The following is a 23602-nucleotide window of genomic DNA, read 5'->3' on the forward strand; positions in this document are numbered from 1 at the left end:
ACAAAAACTCGAAGTTGCCCTGCGGCCACGCACACATGAAAAACCACAGATAACCCATGCCCTTTCATTATGGAGGTAGTCTCTCCAGGGCAAGGGGCCAATGGCCATCCGTCCTCCTCTCCTGGACCAGTAACCATTAATCCGAACCTGGTCGTACGATACCTTGTGGACCTTCTTGAAATAATACTAGGGGCCACTACAGAGGATCTAGAAAGCAAAGGGAGCATACTTTCGGAATTCAAAAAGAGTGATACGGTGCAGCGGTGTACACGCTTCGCTTCCGAATCGCAAGTCGCCCTCTATGTTCAGAAGGACGTCATCTCTCCAGATGTGCCTAACAGCAGGGCGAACGGCCATGTCTCATCCGGTATGCCACACGCCACATAATTACCTCGTGAAATAGCTGCTAAGTCTTCGATCCAGAACATGCAGGCCACTACGTCTACTCGCTGTCTTCGGAGATTTCAGTTTCCCCCAGCACAGTTGCTTCCGTGGCCCTCATGAAACGTCCGCAACCTATAGATCCACGGGTACCCCTTTCCACACAAATACAGGTCATCAACCTACCCGGTGTCGCAACTTTGGACGAGAGCAGCACAATCCAAGGAAACCCATTCTCACCATACGAGATCCTCCATTCAATGGTGCACTTAGCCTTGGCGCCATATTTCAATGCTTATACCCGGGGTCAAAAGTCGTTGGCGGGCAGCCACGACCGGTCCGATGCAGACGCAAAAACAGGCGTGCCTGGCACAAAGAAGAAGCTGGCAGAACTCGAGCTCAGCTTTTTGCATCTACAACAAAATGTTGAAATCCCTGAATTAGTGTTGTCTTTTCCCGATGTTGTTCAGGAAGCTCTCAATACAGCAGCTGCGAGGAATACCAAACCATCGATAGACGTGATACCCTCCCAGCTTCTGTCGGATACCAGATTTTTAAATGACCTTCAAAACACAGTCAATAATTGGATCAAATCAATACAGGCAATCACGAAGATGTTTCGCGACCCTGATAGTGGCTCGGCTACTCAAGAAATCAACTACTGGCTCTCTCTCGAATCCGCGTTGAAGAGCATCGACTTACAAACAAAGAATGATGGGGTACAACTCACGCTGGATATCCTACAACACGCAAAGCGCTATCAGGTCAAAGTCAGCTTTTATGCAGATACTGGACTAAAAGACGCCTTGGACATCGTCCAGAAGTACAATCAGTTGATGCGGGAGTTCCCTATAGATGATCTTCTGGCCTCGACTACATTGCAGAAAGTGCAGGATTCCTTGGACACCATATTCGGCCATCTTAACAGAAAGCTTCGATTCACCACATACCCCATCGCACGTGCTCTGCCCCTCGTTAACGCCATTTCCGGAGATCTCGATACTCAGCTCCACTCTCTTCTCCATGGTCGAACGCTCATGCACCTTGAGTTCAAGGACTTTGAAGCCGTGATGGATGTCGCAGAAAACATATGGATTACGTGGGACGAACATGCCAAAGACTTCACAAACGTAGCCCGAGAGCTCATGAGAAAGAGAGCCGAGAAATTCATGCCGATCAAAGTAGCTGGCCGCCATTTGAGAACACGGGATCGCATGAACTATATCAAGACATTTCGTGTCAACCACGAGCAATTGCAAAGGACAATTGTCACTGTTCTGGGCAACAAAGGCTTGAGCAGTACCGCGCAAGATGAAGCAGATGGCGACCAAGTCGTTCTCGTGGAAGAAATTGGAGATGTTGATGCGGTGCAAGAAGTAGCTCAAGCATACGCGGCTCTCAAAGACGTCGATGTTCTTGATGTGTCTGAGGAAGGAACGCAGATCTGGGTGCAAGCAGAGTCGACCTACAACGAGCGCACTTCAAGAGTAGAAAACTCCATCATCGCTCGCCTCAGAGATCGTCTAGCGACTGCTAAAGGGAGCGCAACAGAGATGTTTCGGGTCTTCTCGAAATTCAATGCCCTCTTTGTCCGACCAAAGATACGTGGAGCGATCGGTGAGTATCAATCTCAGCTCATGGATAATGTCAAGCATGACATTTCTGATCTACACGAACGCTTTAAGCAACAGTATGGTCATTCCGAAGCTCATGCCATGGCTCAGCTCCGGGACTTGCCTCCAATAGCGGGGGCCATCATATGGGCTCGTCAAATCGAAAGGCAACTCGATGGTTACATGAAAAAGGTGGAGCAGGTCCTAGGTCAGGATTGGGCTCTACAATCGGAAGGACAGAAGCTAGAAGCGGAAAGCACAATGTTCCGTCAGAAGCTTGACACCAGACCAATATTTGAGTCTTGGTTGCAAGATACTCAAAGAAGAAACATCTCAATTGGTGGTCGACTTTTTGGCATCACTCGAAATCGCGCAATGGGAAACACACTGGAGCTTGCCATTAATTTTGATCCGCAAGTCATTGTGTTATTCAAAGAAGTAAGAAACCTGCTTTGGCTAAATTACCAGATCCCGCACGCAGTCAGCAGCATTTCGAAGGAGGCGAAGAGGGTCTATCCATACGCCGTTAGTCTCATGGAAAGCGTTCGATCTCTGGCCCAGACGAGTCGTGTTATCGACTCCATGCCAAAAGTTTCCATGCTGCTAAGCGGTTATCAGAAGGAAATTCAAAACCTCATTCTCACAGGGGTGAATCTTAAGTGGGAATCTTTCGTGCACTCATACGACCTCCATGTGAAGCATGCCCCAGTGCTTGCGGGTGGCCCAGCAGCTCGGTCAGCTACTGCTGGTCGAAGCGAGAGCAAGCATGTGCAATTTGTACGTGATTTTGCTTCGACCACCTCGGTATTGCAGAGCAAGACTTCGGCTTTACAGATCATCTACGACAACGTCCAGAACGCGATGAACGACCTGCAAACCTGCCCTTATGACGCACCAGCCTTTGGGGCGCGCTTAGAGACCATTCAAACAGCGGTCGATCAACTCAACTTGGAAAATTACACGAATCTGGCTTTCTGGGTCAGCGAGATGAACCAGACCATCGAGAATGTTCTCATCGAGCGTCTTCACAAGGCAATGCACGCCTGGGTCGAGACTTTCAATGCGTCCAGAACAGAAAAGGCCAACGACAATAGTGCTCGTAGACGAGCCCGAGTAGATCACGATGAAAACCCTAATGTGCCCCCACTTCGAGCACTAGTCCTTGAAGTATTGATGCGAAACCAAGTCGTCTACCTAGATCCTCCTATCGAGTCTACTCGTGCCAGCTGGCTGTCTCAGTTGCATGAATGGCTTGCTGTGGCATGCAATTTGCCTATCATCATGTCTTCAAGATACGAGATGAAAATTAGCGTTAATGGTCCTGGCGCAATGATGTCACGCTTCACACATCTTCCGAGCAGGTGCATAGATACTTTGTCCACAGTGTATCAAGTTATTGAGGACAAGATCCATGATATTTCTGGATACGTGGATAAATGGCTTCAGTTCCAGTCTTTGTGGGACCTCGAACCAGAGCACGTTTATGATATTCTAGGAGATGATTTGGCGAAATGGCTACAGCTTCTCCAGGAGATTCGCAAGACTCGTGAAACATTTGATACCTCTGAGTCAAGCAAGAGCTTTGGAACGGTGACAATTGATTATGAGCAGGTTCAGACAAAAGTCACCGGAAGATATGATCAATGGCAACACGAAATACGCCTTAAGTTTGCAGGTAGACTAGGGAACAGGATGCGCGAGATCTACGCAGAAATCGAGAAAGCTCGAAGAGATCTTGAGGGACAATCGTTAGAAGCATCGTCTACCGCCCAAGCCGTCTCATTCATCACCGTTGTTCAGCAATGCAGAAGAAAGGTGGAGGTCTGGGAACCCGAGATTGAGATCTTTCGCCGAGGCCAGACACTTCTAAACCGCCAGCGTTATCAGTTCGCCAATGATTGGCTATTTGTTGATCAGGTTGACCATGAATGGACTGCACTGAATGAGATCCTCGATCGCAAAATAAAGATCGTGGAAGACCAGACTGATGCACTGCGCGCGAAGATCTTGGCTGAGGACAAAGTTGTCGGCGAGAAAGTCGGCGACGTGATAGCCAGCTGGAATGACGAGAAGCCGATATCTGGAAGCATCCCTCCAAACGAAGCGTCTGCCACGCTTGGCTCGTTCGAGACACGGCTTACGAACCTGCGCTCCGAGTCAGATATGGTGTTCAAGGCCAAAGAGGCCTTGAATTTGCCTGGTAATCCTGATACAGCGTTAGCTGCGATCTTAGAAGAGGTCCATGACTTCATGTCCGTATGGGCTGCTCTGTCAACCATTTGGAAGAGCCTGAACGATCTTCGTGATACCCTCTGGACCAGTGTGCAACCAAGAAAATTACGACAGTCAATAGACAATCTCATCAAGATGACGAAAGATATGCCAAGCCGTATGCGACAATACGCTGCCTTTGAGCACATACAATCAGTTCTTCGGCAGCTCCTGAAAGAGAATCCTCTCCTCTCTGACATGAAATCAGAAGCAGTCCGTGAACGTCACTGGGTCAAAATCTACAAAGTCTTGAGGCCTGGAAAGAGATATTCGTCCGTCTCGATGAGCCTCGGAGATGTTTGGGATCTTCAGCTTGCTGCGAGCGAAGCAGTCATCCGGGACATTGTCGCTCAAGCGCAGGGAGAGATGGCGCTTGAAGAATTCCTCAAGCAAGTCCGTGACACCTGGCAGAGTTATTCTCTGGATCTGGTCAACTACCAGAACAAATGTCGTTTGATACGGGGCTGGGATGATCTGTTCGCCAGGTGCAGCGAGAACCTCAACTCTCTACAAGCAATGAGACATTCGCCATACTACAAGGAATTCGAAGAAGAAGCTTCATCCTGGGAAGACAAGCTCAACCGAGTACATGTCCTGTTCGATGTCTGGATCGATGTGCAAAGACAATGGGTCTACCTTGAAGGTGTTTTCACCGGCAACGCGGACATCAAGCATCTACTTCCTGTTGAGTCTTCGCGCTTCCAAAACATCAACTCGGAGTTCTTTTCCGTGCTAAAGAAGGTCTACAAGTCGCCATTTGTACTGGACGTTCTCAACATCTCCGGCGTGCAGAAGTCATTGGAGCGCCTGGCTGAGCTTCTCAACAAGATCCAGAAGGCCTTAGGAGAGTATCTCGAGCGTGAACGCATGTCTTTCCCCCGATTCTACTTCGTTGGTGACGAGGATTTGCTTGAGATCATCGGGAATAGCAATGACACCATAAGAATCTCAAAGCATTTTCGAAAGATGTTTGCAGGTCTATCTGGTCTACTAATGGACCAGGAATCTACAATCACAGGCTTTGTATCCAAGGAAGGCGAGCAAGTGCAGCTTAAGAGACCTATCTCACTGGTAAAGACCCCCAAGATCAATGACTGGCTTGCAGCGCTAGAAAGCAATATGAAACTGTCCTTAGCTGAGCTTCTTGGAGAAGCTGTGCAGTCGTTTGGAGCACTGCTCGATAATTCTATGACCGGTGCCTCGTTTTTCAACGATTATGTCGCCACCTTCCCGGCTCAGATTGTTGTACTTGCAACGCAAGTAGTTTGGACTACCTCGGTCGACGCTGCTCTAGCTTCCGGCGGTGAACGTCTACAGTCCTTGTACGATGTATCGGACAAGCTCCTTGATCTTCTTGCATCAACCGTTCTAGGAGACCTTGACCTCTTGATGCGAAAGAAATGTGAGCACTTGATCACCGAATTTGTTCATCAGCGAGATGTCATTGCGAGACTCATGAGCACGAAAGCCTCGAGTGCAACGCATTTTTTGTGGCTCCTACAAATGCGTTACGTTTACAAGCCTGAAAGCGAGTTCGCTGATCGTCTACGGATCAAGATGGCCAACGCTGATCTCGTATACGGCTTTGAGTACCTGGGAGTGCCTGAACGACTTGTCCGCACTCCATTGACTGATCGCTGTTTCCTCACCTGCACACAGGCTATGGCCCAGCGCTTGGGAGGATCTCCCTATGGCCCAGCGGGTACCGGCAAGACAGAGTCAGTCAAAGCTCTTGGTGTTCAACTTGGAAGGTTCACATTGGTTTTTAACTGTGACGATACTTTCGATTTCCAGGCCATGGGCCGTATCTTTCTTGGGATATGTCAAGTTGGTGCGTGGGGATGTTTCGACGAGTTCAATCGATTGGAGGAGCGCATTCTCTCAGCCGTGTCTCAGCAGGTACAAAACATTCAATTAGGCTTAAAGAAAGGCATCGACACCGGCAATGCGCAAATCGAATTGGCCGGACGGCAATTCTCGGTGAACGCCAACACTGGAATTTTCATAACGATGAATCCAGGTTACGCAGGACGCTCAAATTTGCCCGACAACCTGAAGAAACTATTCCGTAGCGTGGCCATGTCAAAACCGGACAAAGAACTTATTGCCGAAGTCATGCTTTATTCTCAAGGCTTCAAACAAGCCAAACAGCTTTCGAAAAAAACCGTGCCGTTCTTTGACAGCTGCGCAGCTCAGCTGACAAAACAAGCCCATTACGATTTCGGTTTACGGGCTCTCAAGAGTGTACTCGTCAGTTCAGGCGGGCTCAAACGCACGAGGCTGACGACTCGGACGCAAAATTCCCAGGCAGAGGAAGAATTGGAGCCCCAGATCATTGTTCAGAGTATTCGAGAGACCCTTGCGCCAAAGTTGATCCGTGAGGATGTCGAGACAATGAAGCGAGTCGAAAAGGCAGCGTTTCCAGGCGTGAATTACGTATCTGCAGACCTGCAAGGATTGGAAGGTGCAATCAGAAAGGAAGCTGCTGAGAGAAACCTGGTAACAAATGAAACCTGGATGACAAAGATACTCCAGTTGTATCAAATCCAGGGCATTCATCACGGTGTCATGATGGTAGGTGACTCCGGTTCCGGCAAATCCGCAATATGGAAAGTCCTCATAAAAGCCCTCCAACGCATGGAAGGTACCGAAGGTGTATGGCATATAATTGACTCGAAAGTCATGTCAAAAGAAGCTTTGTACGGCAACCTTGACAGCACAACGCGTGAGTGGACCGATGGATTGTTTACCAGTATCTTGCGAAAGATAGTCGACAATCTACGCGGAGAAGATTCTAAGAGACACTGGATCGTCTTTGATGGCGACGTAGATCCTGAGTGGGTAGAGAACTTGAACAGTGTGCTAGACGACAACAAGTTGCTAACCTTGCCAAACGGAGAACGCTTGAGCTTGCCGCCAAATGTCCGAATACTATTCGAAGTCGAGACTCTGAAGTATGCAACTCTCGCAACTGTGAGTCGTTGTGGTATGGTCTGGTTCAGTGATGATACTGTTACATCAGATATGCTAGTATCAAATTATCTTCAGGGTTTGCGAAGCACGGCATTTGATGAAGTCGACGAGGATAGCACTGGCCAGACGTCGGCAAACGCCTTAGGTCTACAGGAACAGGTCGCGGATCTACTCCAGCATTTCTTGGGAACCGAGCACCTTCTTGACAATGCTTTGATGGAAGCACACAAGTACAGTCACATTATGCAATTCACAGAGATTAGGGCACTCAATACCCTGTTCTCGTTGCTAAACAAATCCTGCAGAACAATCATGGAGTACAATGCACAACACGAAGACTTTCCCCTCGAGCCAGACCAAGTCGAATCATTTACCTCTAAGAAGATGCTCCTTGCCTTGGTTTGGGCGCTGGTTGGAGATTGCCCGATTAGAGAACGGCGAGCTTTTGGCGAACACATCGCCGGCTTGATAACCTTTGATACTCCTCTGCTTAGCGACTCATCTTCGTTAATTGACTATGACGTCTCCCTTCCACGAGCAGAGTGGACACCTTGGCAGAACCAAGTGCCCAACGTCGAGATCAACACCCACTCAATCACCGACACCGATGTTGTCATCCCCACACTTGATACAGTACGTCATGAGGACGTTCTCTACTCTTGGCTCGCAGAACACAAGCCCCTTGTCCTATGTGGCCCGCCAGGATCCGGAAAGACTATGACGCTTTTCAGCGCCTTGCGTAAATTGCCAAACATGGAGGTAGTTGGGCTCAACTTCTCTAGCGCAACGACTCCAGATCTGCTGATCAAAACATTTGACCAATACTGCGAGTACCGGAAAACTTTGAACGGTGTAGTCATGTCCCCAACCCAGATTGGTAAATGGCTTGTGTTTTTCTGTGATGAGATCAATCTTCCACTTCCTGACAAGTATGGGACCCAAAGAGCTATATCCTTCCTTCGACAGCTGGTTGAGCAGAATGGCTTTTGGAGAACATCAGACAAGACCTGGGTCAGGCTCGAACGTATCCAATTCGTTGGAGCTTGCAATCCTCCAACTGATGCCGGACGTACACCAATGGGCGCACGGTTCCTAAGGCATGCTCCTCTAGTCATGGTCGACTATCCCGGAGAGGTCTCTCTTCACCAGATCTACGGCACATTTAACGGCGCTGTCTTGAAAATCATTCCCAACCTTCGTGGCTACTCTGATCCACTTACCAAAGCAATGGTACAGCTCTACGTTGAATCACAGGCACGTTTCACGCCCAAAATTCAACCACATTATGTTTACTCGCCTCGAGAGCTGACAAGATGGGTTCGTGGGTTGTACGAAGCCATCAGACCGTTAGAGACTCTCTCAGTAGAAGGGCTGGTCCGGTTGTGGGCCCACGAGGCTTTGCGGTTGTTCCAAGACAGACTTGTAGCGGAGGATGAACGCAAATGGACTGATGACACCGTGCGGCGCATTGCATTAGAGCATTTCCCGAACATCGATGATGATGCAGCTTTGAAAGGCCCGATCCTCTACTCGAATTGGCTCTCCAAGAATTATGTCCCAGTAGGGCGTGAGCAGCTCAGGGATTTCGTCAAGGCAAGACTAAAGACATTCTGCGAAGAAGAGGTGGATACGCCAATCATCCTATTCAATGATGTGCTTGAGCATGTGCTTCGTATTGATAGGGTTTTCCGTCAGCCCCAAGGACATCTCATTCTCATTGGCGTCAGCGGAAGTGGTAAAACAACACTCTCACGGTTTGTAGCTTGGATGAACGGACTCAAGGTCTTTCAAATAAGGGTGCACGGCAAGTACTCTGCAAGCGACTTTGACGATGACCTTCGGGATGTTCTTCGCCGTTCCGGATGCAAGGGCGAAAAGATTTGTTTTATCATGGACGAGTCTAACGTCCTTGACTCGGGCTTCTTGGAGCGTATGAATACTTTACTCGCCAATGCTGAAGTTCCAGGTCTATTTGAAGGAGACGAGTTCGCAGCACTTATGACTGCCTGCAAGGAAGGCGCGCAGCGCCAAGGCCTACTCCTCGACTCCCAAGAAGAATTATACAAATGGTTCACTCAGCAGATAATCAAGAACCTGCACATCGTCTTTACGATGAATCCGCCAGAAGATGGCTTGTCCTCAAAGGCTGCAACGAGTCCAGCATTGTTCAATCGCTGCGTCCTGAATTGGTTTGGAGATTGGTCAGACCAAGCGCTCTTCCAAGTTGGATCAGAGCTTACTCAATCGGTTGATCTCGATCGTCCTGATTTCGTTGCGCCTGATAGCATTCCCGTTGCGTACGGCGATCTTTCGCTCCCAGCTTCCCACCGCGATGCCGTGATTAATTCAATGGTCTACTTCCACCACTCTTTACATCGATTCAATCAACGTCTTCTAAAACAACAAGGCAAGAAGACCTTCCTTACGCCTAGGCACTTCCTCGACTTTGTCGATCAGTGTGTGCGGCTCTTCAACGAGAAGCGCGAGGACCTAGAAGAGCAGCAACGACACCTTAATGTTGGCTTAGAGAAGCTAAGAGACACTGTGGCTAAAGTGAGGGACTTACGTGCAAGTCTGGCGCAAAAGAAGGTTCAGCTAGAGAAGAAGGACGCCGAGGCCAACGAGAAGCTGCAGCGAATGGTTGCCGATCAACGCGAAGCAGAACAACGCAAGTCTGCTTCTCTTAAAATCCAAGCCCACCTTGATAAACAAGAAGAAGAGGTAGCGAAACGGAAAGAAGTGGTCAATGCTGATCTGGCAATGGCGGAGCCCGCTGTACTGGATGCCGCAGAAGCGGTCGGCAATATCAAGCGTCAACATCTGACCGAAGTGCGATCAATGGGAAATCCTCCAGCTGGCGTCAAGCTTGCTCTGGAGGCGGTATGCACCTTGTTGGGTCACAAAATCGACAACTGGAAGACCATCCAGGCTATAGTGCGTAGAGACGACTTCATAGCTAGCATTGTTGGCTATGACAATGAGCGTCAAATGACCCGAAGTCATCGCATCAGGATGCAAAATGAATTCCTCTCTAAGGACGACTTTACCTACGAAAGAGTGAACCGTGCCAGCAAAGCTTGCGGACCCCTGGTTCAGTGGGTAGAGGCACAAGTCAACTTCTCAGATATCTTAGACCGTATAGGTCCTTTGCGTGAGGAGGCCGATCACCTCGAGGAGCAAGCCTTACAGACCAAAGCGGAAGCCAAGGCCATCGAGAACACCATCGTCAACCTCGAGAACAGCATCGCTACTTATAAGTCAGAATACGCTGCTCTCATTAGCGAAACACAATCCATCAAGTCAGAGATGTCCCGCGTTGAGAATAAGGTCAATCGAAGTGTTAAGCTGCTTGACAGTCTTTCTGCGGAGCGGACTCGGTGGGAATCAGGAAGCAAATCTTTCGAGACGCAGATCAGCACCATCGTCGGTGATGTTTTGGTGGCGGCTGCATTCCTTGCCTACAGTGGTCTGTACGATCAACAGCTACGTAAAGCCATGGTTGATGACTGGTTAGATCAATTGTCACAGTCAGGCATCAAGTACAAGATGCACAACCCTGTAACGGAGTATCTCTCACACGCAGACCAGCGCCTCAAGTGGCAAGAGCATGGCTTGCCAGTCGATGACCTCTGCACCGAGAATGCCATCATTCTGAAGCGCTTCAACCGTTACCCTCTAATCATCGATCCGTCAGGACGCGCTACAGAGTTTTTACAGAACGAAAGCAAAGAGCGCCAACTCACCGTTACCAGCTTCCTGGATGACTCCTTCATCAAGCAGCTTGAAAGTTCGCTCCGTTTTGGCAACCCAATCTTGATTCAAGACGCAGAGCATCTGGACCCGGTCCTGAATCACGTGTTGAACAAAGAGTACCAAAAGACCGGCGGCCGAGTTCTGATCCAGCTTGGCAAGCAAGAGATCGATTTCTCACCTGCATTCAAGCTTTACTTATCGACACGAGACCCATCTGCTATGTTCCCTCCTGACATCTGCAGCCGAACTACTTTTGTAAATTTCACCGTGACGCAGAGTAGTCTTCAGACACAGTCATTGAACGATGTGCTCAAGTCTGAGAGGCCAGATGTTGACCAGAGGCGTACGAATCTTGTCAAGATGCAAGGCGAGTTCAGTACCCATCTACGCGGTCTCGAGAAACGCTTGCTTCAGGCTCTCAATCAGTCACGAGGCAACATTCTAGATGATGACGTCGTCATCGAGACGCTGGAGACGCTTAAGAAGGAGGCTGGCGAGATATCGAAGAAGGTGGCAGAGACAGATGGTGTAATGGCTGAAGTCGAAACCATCACCCAACAATACACCGCGGTTGCTCGCGCCTGCAGCGCTGTCTTTGCGGTTCTTGAGCAGCTACATCACTTAAATCACTTCTACCAGTTCTCGTTGCACTATTTCATTGACATCTTCGATTCTGTCCTGCACAATAATGCGAATCTCCGAGCGCTTAAAGACTACACGGCAAGAGGGGATGTCATCCTGCGTGATCTCTTCATCAACACCTACCGGAGAACATCATTGAGTCTACTGCAGAGAGATCGCGTTACCTTTGCGATGCTTCTTGCTCAAGCCTCACCATACCCGATGGACAAAAGTCTCATCGAGAGTATCTTGAATCCAGGAATAGAGGGCAACGACGTATCAACCAACGGTAGTCTTTGGACAGACGCTCAAGCCAAAGCTGCTCGTCTTCTGCCTCTGAAGCCTTTCATCTCCGATATCTCTGACAAGAATTGGGACCGCTTCTGTACCGAAGAGTTAGCCGAGAATTTTGTGCCAAGGGTCTGGGACGATGGGACAAGCATCCTGGATCGGCACCTTCGATCGCTTTTGTTGGTCAAGTTATTCAGGCTCGATCGTTTCGTACCAGCAGCCGAGAAGTTTGTCGTAGCCGTGTTCGGCGAATCTGTATTCGAGGCCACTAGCGACCTGCAAGAAGTTGTGAGCCAAGTCACACCAAAAACTCCCATCGCGCTAAGCTCTAGCCCTGGATTCGATGCAAGCTATAAGGTCGAAAATCTGGTCGAGAAAACGAAAGCTCAGTGTTCCTACATTGCTATGGGCTCCATCGAAGGCGTTGCCAGTGCGGACAAGGCTATCAGTAATGCAGCTGCCACAGGAAATTGGGTGCTCATCAAGAACGTACATCTTGCGCCGATATGGCTGCAGAGTCTGGAAAAAAGACTTGGCTCGCTGAAACCGCATCCTGAATTCCGCGTATTCCTTTCCATGGAAACAAGTCCTAAGATATCCGTCAACCTGTTGCGAGCTTCCAGAGTGTTGATGTATGAACAGCCGGCAGGAGTGCGAGCGAATATGAGAGATTCCTTGTCAACGCTGTCTATCCGAGCCGTTCAGCAACCAAGAGAAAAAGCAAGGCTATATCTACTACTTTCTTTTCTGCACGCGGTGATTCAGGAACGACTGCGCTACGCACCAACTCTGGGATGGAAGGGTTTCTGGGAGTTCAATGACAGCGATGTAAGTAGTCTCCAATTTGCTAGATCGTGCCATCATACTAATGAGCCGCAGTACGAATGCGCGGCTTACATCATCGACACGTGGATGGATGCTGTTGCAAACGGAAGGACAAACATCGCCCCTGTTAAAATCCCCTGGGATCTTATTCGGACTCTCATCACAGAGACATATGGCGGAAAGGTCGACGATGAAGCGGACTTCAAGCAGCTATCTCAGCTTGTGAACAGCTTCTTGACACCGGAGGCCTTTGAGCATGATCACAAGCTTGTCAGAGGGGCGCCAAGAGAGGAGGCAGAGTTTTACAGTGAAGGGGATGGAAGTCTGATTGTTCCCGAGGGGAACGAAATGAAGGATTTCATGGAGTGGGTAAATCGCTTGCCTGAGCGTGAACCTCCTACGTACCTTGGATTACCAGCAAATGCGGAGAAGCTACTGCTTGTGGGTCATGGACGCAATATACTTGCGAACTTGGCCAAAATTACCGAGATACTGGATGAGACGGAGCAGCTGACAGAAGAAGCCGAGAGGCAGAGTTGAGAGAGTCGCTGCAGCTACTTGAGACAGCATATTTCGTTCGTTGTACATTGTGCACTACTACGTCCAGCGTTTTGGCGAGCATTGGGGGCGTTGTTCCACAAGCAGGGAAAGGCCGAGAATGATAGTTGCATTGTATCGGCGTTGTAATCAGAGCGTGTTTCGGCGGATATACCCCTTGCTTTTCCATCTTATGTACTTCACCTTCATACTACTTTCAAAGCACATAGCTTCCATTAAAACCCAATCGCAAAGGTGCTCTTGGTTTGCCCCATGCTCAGAGATATTGTGTGAATTGCTTGTTTCATAATGCCCAAAGATTCAAGCTATTGTCCGTCGCCTGAGGTGGTCTTTGCGAGGATGCACTCATTGATGATGGTGAACTTGCCGAACTCGAGGAACGTGGAGATGAGGAGTCACTGTCGAATTCGATGTCCGAGAAGTCCTCGACTGCGCGAGTTGAAGGAAATGAATGCCGCTGGCCAGAACAAGTCGCCAGGACAGACCCAGATGGATGCAGGGTAGTCGACGAAACAGTGTCTTCATGAGCCTTGAACTCCCAGCTCGGATCCCTCACCCCTTCCGCCATACCCAGCCCCTCCCAAACCCTCACCGCTCCATCTAAGGCTCCGGCCCACACCTCTCCTCCCATTACCTCGACGCTGAGCCGCTGTTGCGTCCTTGCATTTCTGCCTCGCAGCCAAGCCAGCCTCTTTCCCGCGCCCCTGATATCCCATATTCCGACCCCGTCACTGGCCCTCTCCACGACGCAGAGGTAGCGCCCACACACGCTCCAAATCACTTGCGTGATCCCACCAGCTCGCTCGACCCCATCCTCGGCACCGGCAGAGAAGACGCCGGCGTCCCCACCCCTTCCGAACCCATCGTACAGACCCACCCATCTCGAATATGTCCCCGCTGCTAACATCCCCTCGGAACTCATGCCCAACGCGGACACTATTCCCTTCATGCCTTGGCCTCGGCCAGCTGCCCCACCCCGCCGGCTCGGCGTGGTGTGCATCCTCGTCACAGGTGCACCCCCGGCCCTGTTCACATCAAACACGCTCACACAGCTCTCGCTTCCTGCAAAGAAGGTACTCGCTTCCTGGGGACTGAAGAGGAGCGAATGCGGCGCTATCCACGCTTCCGTCGTCGGACTGACTAGTGGGTATGATGCCAATATTCTGTCCGCAGTGAAAGGAGAGAAGAGTCTGATTGGCAGAGCGCGCGGGGAGGCGAGGGTCAGGCACGTGGATGGTTCTTGGAGGCTGTAGGATGGGTGGAATGTGGCTGCGTACAAGGGCTCTGGGGATTGATGGAGAGCGTAAGGCCGGAGCTTTTGCGGGTGGGGGGGAGTGAGCAGGTCCGCTGGCAGGACGAAAGAACGGAGGGTGTTGTCTGCAGAGGAGGTGAGGATGGTGGTGCCATCCGGGGACCATTGAGCGCTTTTGAAGTAGTTGCATTCATTCTGGGTTCCGGACCTCTTTGTCGGGCTCAGGCCTGCTTCAGGATATTCGCTCAGAAGTGTAGCTTCCTTGAGGGCTGTTTCGGTTATGCTGCCTTGGTAGAGGTCTGCTGTGGTGCCTACGAGTCGAGGCTGGGAAGAGTGGTTTTCGTCCGCGGCGGACGTCATTTCCCCAGTGTCTGAGGCCCGCGCTCGCGGAGGTCCTGGTATCTGTGCCTCCACGATCTGGTGAAGCACAACATTGCCGCAGTCTCCAAGGTGTTGTCCAGTTGTCGTATAAGATTATGGTGGGAGTACGGAAGAGTATGCGACAAATGGGAGAGAACTGGGTGTCCCATCTCAGCCTAGGGAGCCCTCTTCGACCTTACAGGTAGGGCTGGGTAGAATTGTATAATTTGCTCAAAGTTGCACAATTTTCACAATTTGCTAGCATACCATTCGTCTAGGTAGTACCTAGGTATGTGAGCATATTGTCCTATCCCACCACCATTTGCCACTCCCTCCCACCAGGATCCGCACATCAATTGGCCTGCCCACCACTTGACCCACTTTATCAATAGACCTCTTACATTACTTTCCCAGCCTACATCAGACGATTTTCAACGGAAGAATCAGGCTGCTGATGAAGCATTTTGACACTGTTCGTCTACTGGACAAGGCAGGGACAGGGACAACTAGGAGACGTAGTAGATTGCTTGGTTCGTGTAGCTGGGTAAATGAAGATTGACATTCGACATTCAGCCTTACAAAACGTCCTCGTTGGGACAGACCGGCTTTTATACTCATGCAGGGTGTTTGGTAAGAGTATGTAGCAAAAGTGATGCATAGAGGGCCATCCGAACTTTAATTTTTTCCAAGTCCTACAGTGGAGAAATCAAGGATTCTCCGCAAAGTTCTCCAGTCAGCCCTATAGGGCTACCACTGTAGGACTTGGAAAAAATTAAAGTTCGGATGGCCCTCTATGCAATATGCATGACTTTTGCTACATACTCTTATATTTGACTCATGCTTCACTTTCCGGCTCCTTCATTTCCTTCATGAACTCATCAATTCTCTTGTTTGTCCCATTTCTATTATCGAAAGATTGTTTACCTATCCTCCTCCTCATCTTCTTATCTTCTTCTCAACACTATCAAAAGCCTTTGGAATATATCCCGGGCTCAATGCCTTTACCGAGATTAGACATTGTCCGGAGATTCAAGTACCCATTCCAAGCAGATGGTACAGGGCGTTTTACTTCATGGGGCAGTGCAAAAGGTAGGGCAATGCAAGAATCCCTGCACTCGCTGTCTGCATCCCATCATTGGTGCAACGGTACAATCGTTTGGAAGTGCATTGAGCCAGCCTCCGGCGTGATTGACCAAGGCTGAGCGCGCATGTGGAACTAATAGCCCTTCTTCGCAATTTCTTCTCAACTTCGGACACTGTCACTACCTTTCAAACACAGGATCCACGACCACTTTTGGGAGAATGTCAAGTCTCACGTTGCATGATGCATCGACTAGCTTACTGTCGAAGAGATTTGACACTTCGGGTTCTTTCCAGCAACAGGGTCAATTGTCTTGGATGGATGTCGGCAAAACCACCGTTTCCGCATCGCTCAACGTGCTCGCCCGATACTCAGCTGCCAACGTCGATCCATACACAGTCTTGGTTGGTCAAGGGATGGCCGGATCGTTTGCATTTGGCCCCAACGGCAAGAAACGCTTTGAACAAGCAATCATAGGCCTTCTATCCATGCGATCAATTGGTGACTTAGTCCATTTTGGCTTTGGTATCAACAGTGTCATCCGGAATCTAACTTCTACTGAAGAAGGCGGCTGTCTTGTGGCGCTTTGCGCTGCCGCTGTGGAGTGTTATCCTGAGGATCAAGCGGCAAACATCATGTGGGAATTAGTGCGGCTTTACAAAGCTTCCGACATGCTCAAGCCATCAGCACTTCAGTGGACGTTTTTGATCAGAGCATGCGCAGGCAGTCTTGCAGCGACTCAATTCTCCACCATTGCAGAGCAGTTGATGGGGTTGAATTATCGCCATGGAAGGGCTGACCGAGTCCATGGGAATAGCAGAGGCTGTTCAAGTCCAGATACTATCGCCAGGGCTCTGTTAGGCATTGGTGAAGTGTCGACAGGAAAAGTTCAATCCATCTCAATAGTTGGAGGACCTGACGCGGGATGGCTAGCTGCACTGGCGGAGTGGATGTTCGATCTCCGAATTGCTATTTCAACTCTCGAAGGGACTTTGCTTCATGCCAACTGCGGGACAACAAAAGACGCCCAAGTCCACGTCTTTCTTGGTGATCAACTTACAAGCGACCGGCCATACGAGGTGGAGGTTCGGGCTAAGACCTTTCATTTACGCGACATTATGGACGTGATCAATGTCAGAGAAGGAATCAATGGTGCCCCTCTCATCTGTGGACGCGTTCCATGGAGCTCTGCTCTATCTGACACCTTTGGGTCATACTTTGCAAGTCTAATAGAAATGAGACGCGCATTCGGAACAGTTTTAGGTTGCGCAGCACGAGTTTTTGAAGCAGTCAAAAATGCTGAAGATGGATTTCACGGTTCGCCAGCATCCGAATGCCATTCTTACTTTACTTCAAGTTATGGAGTTGGATACGTAAGCTTTGCGGTCACCAAGTTCCCAGAGCTGAAGGCGTTCAGAAGAGAAATGGATCTTGGAGCCAGAAAATCTACCGAGGAGGCTCTGAGAACATACGAAGCCTGTATTGTAGATATTGGGCGTATCTGTGGGTGTAGATTCTGCGATGCAGGATCCTCAGTTGAAGCGATCCAAGGCCAGCTATGTCTGATCTTTATCGTCGAAACGATCTTGGTCGTCATCAGATCGTTATCTGGTATCTCTATCGCCGGGAAGCTGGACCCTTTGCTCGTCGGTCTCGAAGCTTCCTATCGACACCAAGTCCAAATACACGCTGAAGATGCTACCAATGGCAAAGAATTCTTGCAACAGCTTGGGACAGTCCGATTTATACTGGAGCTAAATTTCGGTACAGCTCTAGATGGAGTAGTAATAGGACTTCACCTTCAGGTTGGTAGGCTGGAGCAAGCAGCCAGGATATTTGGCAGAGGCAGAGTTGAAAGGACCACTCACAAGAGAGGCTCGTCTATTAGTGCAGTCAGTGCTGGTGGCATTACCGTCTTTCTGGATGCCCTGCTGGATGTCTCAGACGATCCAGAAAGAATGGGTCTCTGCCATGTCGTCCCAGGGCACATCAGCAAGGATGGCCGCCCGTTTAACTATCTCTCCGATCTCAGCGATTTCAATCCTGAAGGTATGGACTATCAAGCCCGGAATGGGCAGGTCGGATTGTACGACTGCCCGAGCCCTTCTGATCTTCAATATCGTTACGAGCAGGTCTCACTTGCAGTTGCCGAATCCATCGACTCGCTTCAGGTAGGAATCGTTGTCAAAGATTCTAACGCGAACACTGCATTGCTAGGGCCTTCACAATACACCGCTGGGTTCCTGGCAGCTTTCGGTCTCGTGGCATGTAGCGGAGTTGGTTGCTCTGTCAGGGACGGTTTTGCTCTGGAGAGCACTGATGACTTCAAGATCGAAGAGCTCAACAGGGGGGGCCTTGCTGCGTTATGGCACTTCAGAGGCAATATGATTGCCCGTGTTGTGGCTCTAATGAGAAGTGAATCACTTCCCGTTCCTTTTGAAGCAATCATACGAACCCAAGAGTGCCTCAATTGTTGTAGAGCTACGGCGCTCATATGGAACTTCGAGAACGCTATTATCCTTTCTAAAGCGAATGTATGAACGCCTACCGTCTTTCTTCTCCATACTTAGCTGGTCTCATAGACGTGTGAAGTGATCGTGCAGTTATCAAGCACGCATAGCATGTATCAATGTCTCTTGATTCGGAGACCCTCCATCGAAGACTTACGTATAATCTGTGATTCAGGCATCACAGATGCGTTTTATAGAGTAGAGAAAGAAGTCCCCGGCAAACTGATCGTGTCGACGATTGGTTCTATTCTTGAATCCGGTATATGAACACGCCATCACCATCTACTCTAGCGTCCGGTATCCAAACAGCCGCGAGGGTTTCCACAAGATCTCACAACCATCTCCCCTTCTGCCCTTCAACTTCAGCCTCGGCTCAACCCCGTAGCGGGATTTTCTCCCAGAACACGAGCAGCAGGAGTCCTCGTTTGAATCACGCCTGGCGCCCGTCACCAAGGCAACGACAGACGTCTAGATATACTCTCCTACCGGCCACCTACGAAGTCATCGTGATCCGCCGGCCTTCCGCGGGATGGTTACCGCGTGCTATCCGCACGTCTGCCTGCCATCATTATCCTACAGCCATACCCAGATTCGTTCCGATGCAATCCGTGACACCCATGTCGGCTGGCAAATCTCCGAGCAAGCGAAGTGAAATTCACAGAGGACAAAGCTCGAGCATGTTTGAACTCACTTTTGTCCTGAAATCCTCACGGTAACATTGATGCAGCTGAGCATAACATCCTCCTTCCTTCTCCCACCTCCCCTGACCCCCGTCTGCTTCCCCAACGAACCGATTTCAACCAGTTGCAGTTTCCGCGCGGACTGGCGTGCCAGAACTCACATCGGCTGGCAGGGTCAAGGTGCGCTTTGGCTCGGGCGGCGTACTGGGCCTTTACCCGTCACGATGGACGTTGTCGTAGCGAGATGCTAACTAGCTGACACGTAAGCGGATGTGGGCACAAGTCATGCGTAGAGAGCATTCCACCTCACGGTAGGGAGAAGGATCTCTTTCTTCCCTATGGATATCGCTCAGGGCGAACCAACTCTTTTCGTCAAAGGATCTTGAATGGAAAGGATCAAACACACAGAAAATCCTCTCACAGGGAAAACAAGGAATTTTGCGCGGAAGTCTATGAAACTGGTCATGTCATTCCGGCACCGGCCTCTGAACCACACAACTTCTCTGCCTCTCTCTCTCTCTCGCACCTAACAATGACGGTTTCTTAGGAAAAGTTGCACGAGAATTGGCATTGGTTTCTAACAACTGGAGCACTTCGAACAATCTCATCAAGGGCTTTCCTTCGAGTACTCGTCCCCTCTCCTCCCGGCAAGAGTTCTACCATGATGACAAACATGCACGTACGACCTTTGCAGTATCCACACGAACCCGATGTGCGAGACTTTCCCCCTCCCTCCCCTCCCTTTTTTTTTGATATATAGTCATCGGGATGATGTGCCTTCATTTGCCCCCGGTAGCATCTGAGTACGGAACCACTGAAGCGGTATTCGAAAGAAAGAAAGAAAGAAAGAATGAAAGAAAAAAAGAAGACAGATAGAAATTCTCACCAGGGATTTCTTTCTGCCGACCGGCCTTCTCGCAAGCTCGATCGTCTCTTTCGCTCGGCAAATATCCTACCATCGTGACGAGGAGATGTGGCGGGGTTGCTGTTTGTTCGCCGGGGGACGATGGGGATGGGTTGCTTGGGCGGTGAGGAGGTGAGTGATTGTTGGCAACATGCTGGCTGTGAGGTGCGGCGGATGATTGATCAGGGGTTTGGAGATGCGTCGGGAGAAGAGCTGCGGATGGCGGAATGCTCGGCGAGGGTGAAGAGATGAGCGTTGAGGTTCTTGTGAGTTTTTTCTTGGATTGTCTTGGCTACGTGGTGGGACTTCGGGTCGTCCCTGTAGCATCGGCACGTGGTGAGCTCGGTGGTTATGACGTGCTCATAGATGTGATGGAAGCTGTGATGGCTAAGGAGCATGAGATGAGCTAGATCGCTACATGTTGGAAATGTTGACATCCGCGTAGAGCCAGAGATACCCCGAGTGCATCAAGTGCCACTTTGTCATCTTCCTCTCAACCTACCATCTCGCATCCAACGCCCTACTCACCCTCCCCAGCAACCTCCTCCCGCCAAGTAGCGTCTCGAAGTGCGCGAATCTCTCCTGGACCGACATCTTGGCAAAAGCCGTCAGCCCAAACTCAGTCCCGTGCGTCCCTGCAGCGTCGATTTCATTTCGATCCGGCGCCTTGAGCGTCGCTAAAATAGCTTGAGCGGCAAAAGCGTTCATGCCTGCTCGCCTCAGGAAGACTTCCCACAGGGTCTCGTCTTGTAGCAGCTTGAATTCCTGGTCAGTGTTCATGCCGTGCTTGACCATTGCGGCGACGATCCATTTTGCTAGGTCCTCTTCGCCGCCTGCTATGAAGATGGTTTGGACTTCGTCTGGGAGAGTGGAGCAGAAAGCTGTGAATTCGGCCAGGGCGGTACAATCTTTGTCGTCCAGAGGTTGGATATCGATGTTGGTTCTGTCGGATGAAGGGGCTGTGTTTTGATTTTGGCTGACGAGAACGAGTAGCCTCTCGTAACGTAGGCTGGTTCGGGAAACGCGTTCTCGAATGGCCGATCTGTTTATTTGGCCTGGTAAGGCGAGTTGCTTGATCTTTTGCAGGGAGGTCCAGATGAGGCCTGTGCTAGGCGAGAGCAGCACGTCTGCTTCGTCAGCCATGGTCCCAAAATTCATGCTTGTTGTGTGTACTTTCGATTGGGATCTTTGCTCGAATTGACCTTGTTGGTGGAGCATGAAATCTCGCTCGATAAACTCGGCGGACGGGTAGACGCGTTGTACCTGGCGAGAGAGGCTGCGATTCCTAAGGAAAGAGGCTGAGACGATAAAGAAATGAGGAGAGGAAGGGAGTGACAGCGTTGGAGCATCGAGGACGGGCGCGCGCTGGGCAGGTGCTGGTATGGCGATTTGAGATACGCGTTTGGGCGGGTGCAAATCGGCTGGTTCAGAGAGTTGTTGGGCTTGAGAATGTTTGGCGAAGTGGTGGTCTGATGTGACCTTTCGTCGAGTCATCTGGCCTTTCCGGACATTGATATAATCTTCTAAAGCACTCATCGCGGAGAAGCTGTTGGTGAAAGAGACTTCTTGGTTGATTCCTTTACTTGTGGTCTCTTTAGTAGGTTTGCTGACGATGCCTGTGGCTTTAGCGACGGCCGTATCGGCATTCTGCTTGCCTTGAATTCTAGCATTAGCAGTGCTTGAGACGTCTTCTGACGGCGGTGAGACGAGATCGCCTGCTTCTAGCTCGAGCTTTCTTTTCCTGACGAGAGAATTAATATCCTTCTCTTCTGGGAAGTCTCCTTCTTCCAGCTCTTCTTCATCCGATTCGGCAAGTTCATCAAAGATGCGCAGCCCACTAGGCTTCCATGTCAGAGTGGTAATGTCCACAGGCTCTGGGGGTACTATATATTTGTCGATGAAACCGTTGTCAGGGATGCTCTCCTGGGTTTCGACTTTCCCAAGTGCCACCGGAAAGGGTGCCCACTTCAGCTCCCGCTCGGCTTCACCGCTCGTAGGCCAAACATGCTTGCTGAAATGGAGCGCCTTCATCTTGGTCAAAGTCTTCTTCAATGCTTCGCCTTCATTGTTGGCTTTTGGGCCATGGCTCTTTGCTTTCCATGGAGCAATTGGCAAAGAGAAGTCCATAATAGGTACCGAGACCCTTAGTGTCGTATCAGCTTCTTGCAATTGCTCCTGCTCAATAGCACGCGCAGCTTTGGCAGCCACTGGCTTGATGGTACTCTCAAAGAATGCATCAATATCGTCAGACGAGGTATCCTCCGGCTTTGTTATCGGCAATGGAAGCTCAGGGATCAGCTCCGGCAACGCCTCGCTGAACGAGACGCTCTTCCTCTTCCATGGCGGAGGCTGTTCAGAATGTGAAGGTGAGAGCGGCACTTCGACCTTGAGGTCCTTCGGGCGCTCTCTAAAGGGTGAGGGAGATGAGGGCGGATTTTTGATGCCTTTGAGGGGACTGTAGATATCTCCGAGGCTTTCTGTCTCCAGCAACATTGGGTCTGAGTTCTGCGAGGGTGAGTCATCTTGCTTCTTGATTGGTAGAATCCTGTCGTCAGCAAATATCGTTCGTTCGACTTCGCGTGCTTCCTCTCGGGTTGGACTGGTAGTGTCGGATAGGAAATCAAGATGGCCGGTGTCCGATGAGGGTATATAAGGTTTAGGGCTGGGCGACAATGGTAGCAATGGAGGTGATGCTGGTTCTGGAATAGTTCTCTGTCCAGTGTTATTATCACCTTTCTTACATTGGGAGATGCAGAGGACTGACCCTCTTATAAGATAACTCATCGACCTCCAATGCTCCGTGGTCCACACCCTCAAAGCGAAATTTCAGCGTCTGTTGCAGATACAGAAAGTCACCTTCCGAAGCCTCAATCTTCTCAGAGCGTGATTTCTTGGCAAATTGATCCGGTAATGCATCGTAGCTAGACGGCCACTCAAGACCCTCGTCTTCTTCTACATCGGCCGTCTCGAAGGGTAGGAACTCATTTTCGAGATCCGGTACGATAGGGGCCGCGAAGCGTAATACATCGATGTCATGCTCTGAGCGTAGCAATGGTAGCTCATGTTTCATGCGTCGGACTCGGTGTCTCTCGATGCCGAGATCTTGATCAGACTGTGATGGCGAGTACTTTACCGACTCGGCGATGGATGACAGGAATGATGCTGCGCCTGCATCGATTGCCAACCGCTCCTCGGGTACCTTGACATTTGTAAGATGGATATGGAATAGCTCAGGCGGATCGTCAAGAAGCGAGTCAAACGACCCCAGGTTTTCGGGTAAAGTGAGTGCCTGCAGAGGATCATGCTCGAGATGATTCTGCACTAGCGCGTAGAAGCGCGCATAGTCGATGATTGGAGGCTCGACATTCTGTGACATGGTGTACCATGGCCAAAGCTCAGCGCGGAACCAGGTACATGCGGCAGAGATGCACCCAGATTACGCATCGGATGCGGGGAAACCTGGGGTAGGTGGATCCAAAATCACGCCAGGGTTCAGGGTTTCAATGGTTGTACTTGTAACGAGGCGCAA

At 50.2% G+C, this 23602-nt stretch overlaps 4 protein-coding genes across 4 annotated transcripts; 2 read left to right on the plus strand and 2 right to left on the minus strand.

Moving 5' to 3' along the window:
• Window positions 1–69: 69 nt before the first annotated feature.
• On the plus strand, window positions 70–13268 carry HO173_005674 (uncharacterized protein; the record flags this gene model as incomplete). The annotated part of the gene is made up of 4 exons (XM_037307589.1): window positions 70–367; window positions 424–4040; window positions 4152–12731; window positions 12783–13268. The coding sequence occupies 4 exons, from the start codon at window positions 70–72 to the stop codon at window positions 13266–13268; spliced, it is 12981 nt and encodes a 4326-aa protein (XP_037165398.1).
• A 301-nt stretch (window positions 13269–13569) lies between these two features.
• On the minus strand, window positions 13570–14898 carry HO173_005675 (uncharacterized protein; the record flags this gene model as incomplete). The annotated part of the gene is made up of 1 exon (XM_037307590.1): window positions 13570–14898. One exon carries the CDS (start codon window positions 14896–14898, stop codon window positions 13570–13572), a length of 1329 nt encoding a protein of 442 aa, XP_037165399.1.
• A 1302-nt stretch (window positions 14899–16200) lies between these two features.
• Window positions 16201–20483, plus strand: HO173_005676 (uncharacterized protein; the record flags this gene model as incomplete). The annotated part of the gene is made up of 3 exons (XM_037307591.1): window positions 16201–18513; window positions 20042–20205; window positions 20270–20483. 3 exons carry the CDS (start codon window positions 16201–16203, stop codon window positions 20481–20483), a joined length of 2691 nt encoding a protein of 896 aa, XP_037165400.1.
• Window positions 20484–20571: 88 nt separating this feature from the next.
• Window positions 20572–23449, minus strand: HO173_005677 (uncharacterized protein; the record flags this gene model as incomplete). The annotated part of the gene is made up of 2 exons (XM_037307592.1): window positions 20572–22785; window positions 22838–23449. The coding sequence occupies 2 exons, from the start codon at window positions 23447–23449 to the stop codon at window positions 20572–20574; spliced, it is 2826 nt and encodes a 941-aa protein (XP_037165401.1).
• Between the last annotated feature and the right edge of the window lie 153 nt (window positions 23450–23602).

Source organism: Letharia columbiana (assembly GCF_014066305.1).
Source record: "Letharia columbiana isolate WasteWater2 chromosome Unknown Sc0000016_s0, whole genome shotgun sequence".
Taxonomy (NCBI): Eukaryota; Fungi; Ascomycota; class Lecanoromycetes; order Lecanorales; family Parmeliaceae; genus Letharia; species Letharia columbiana.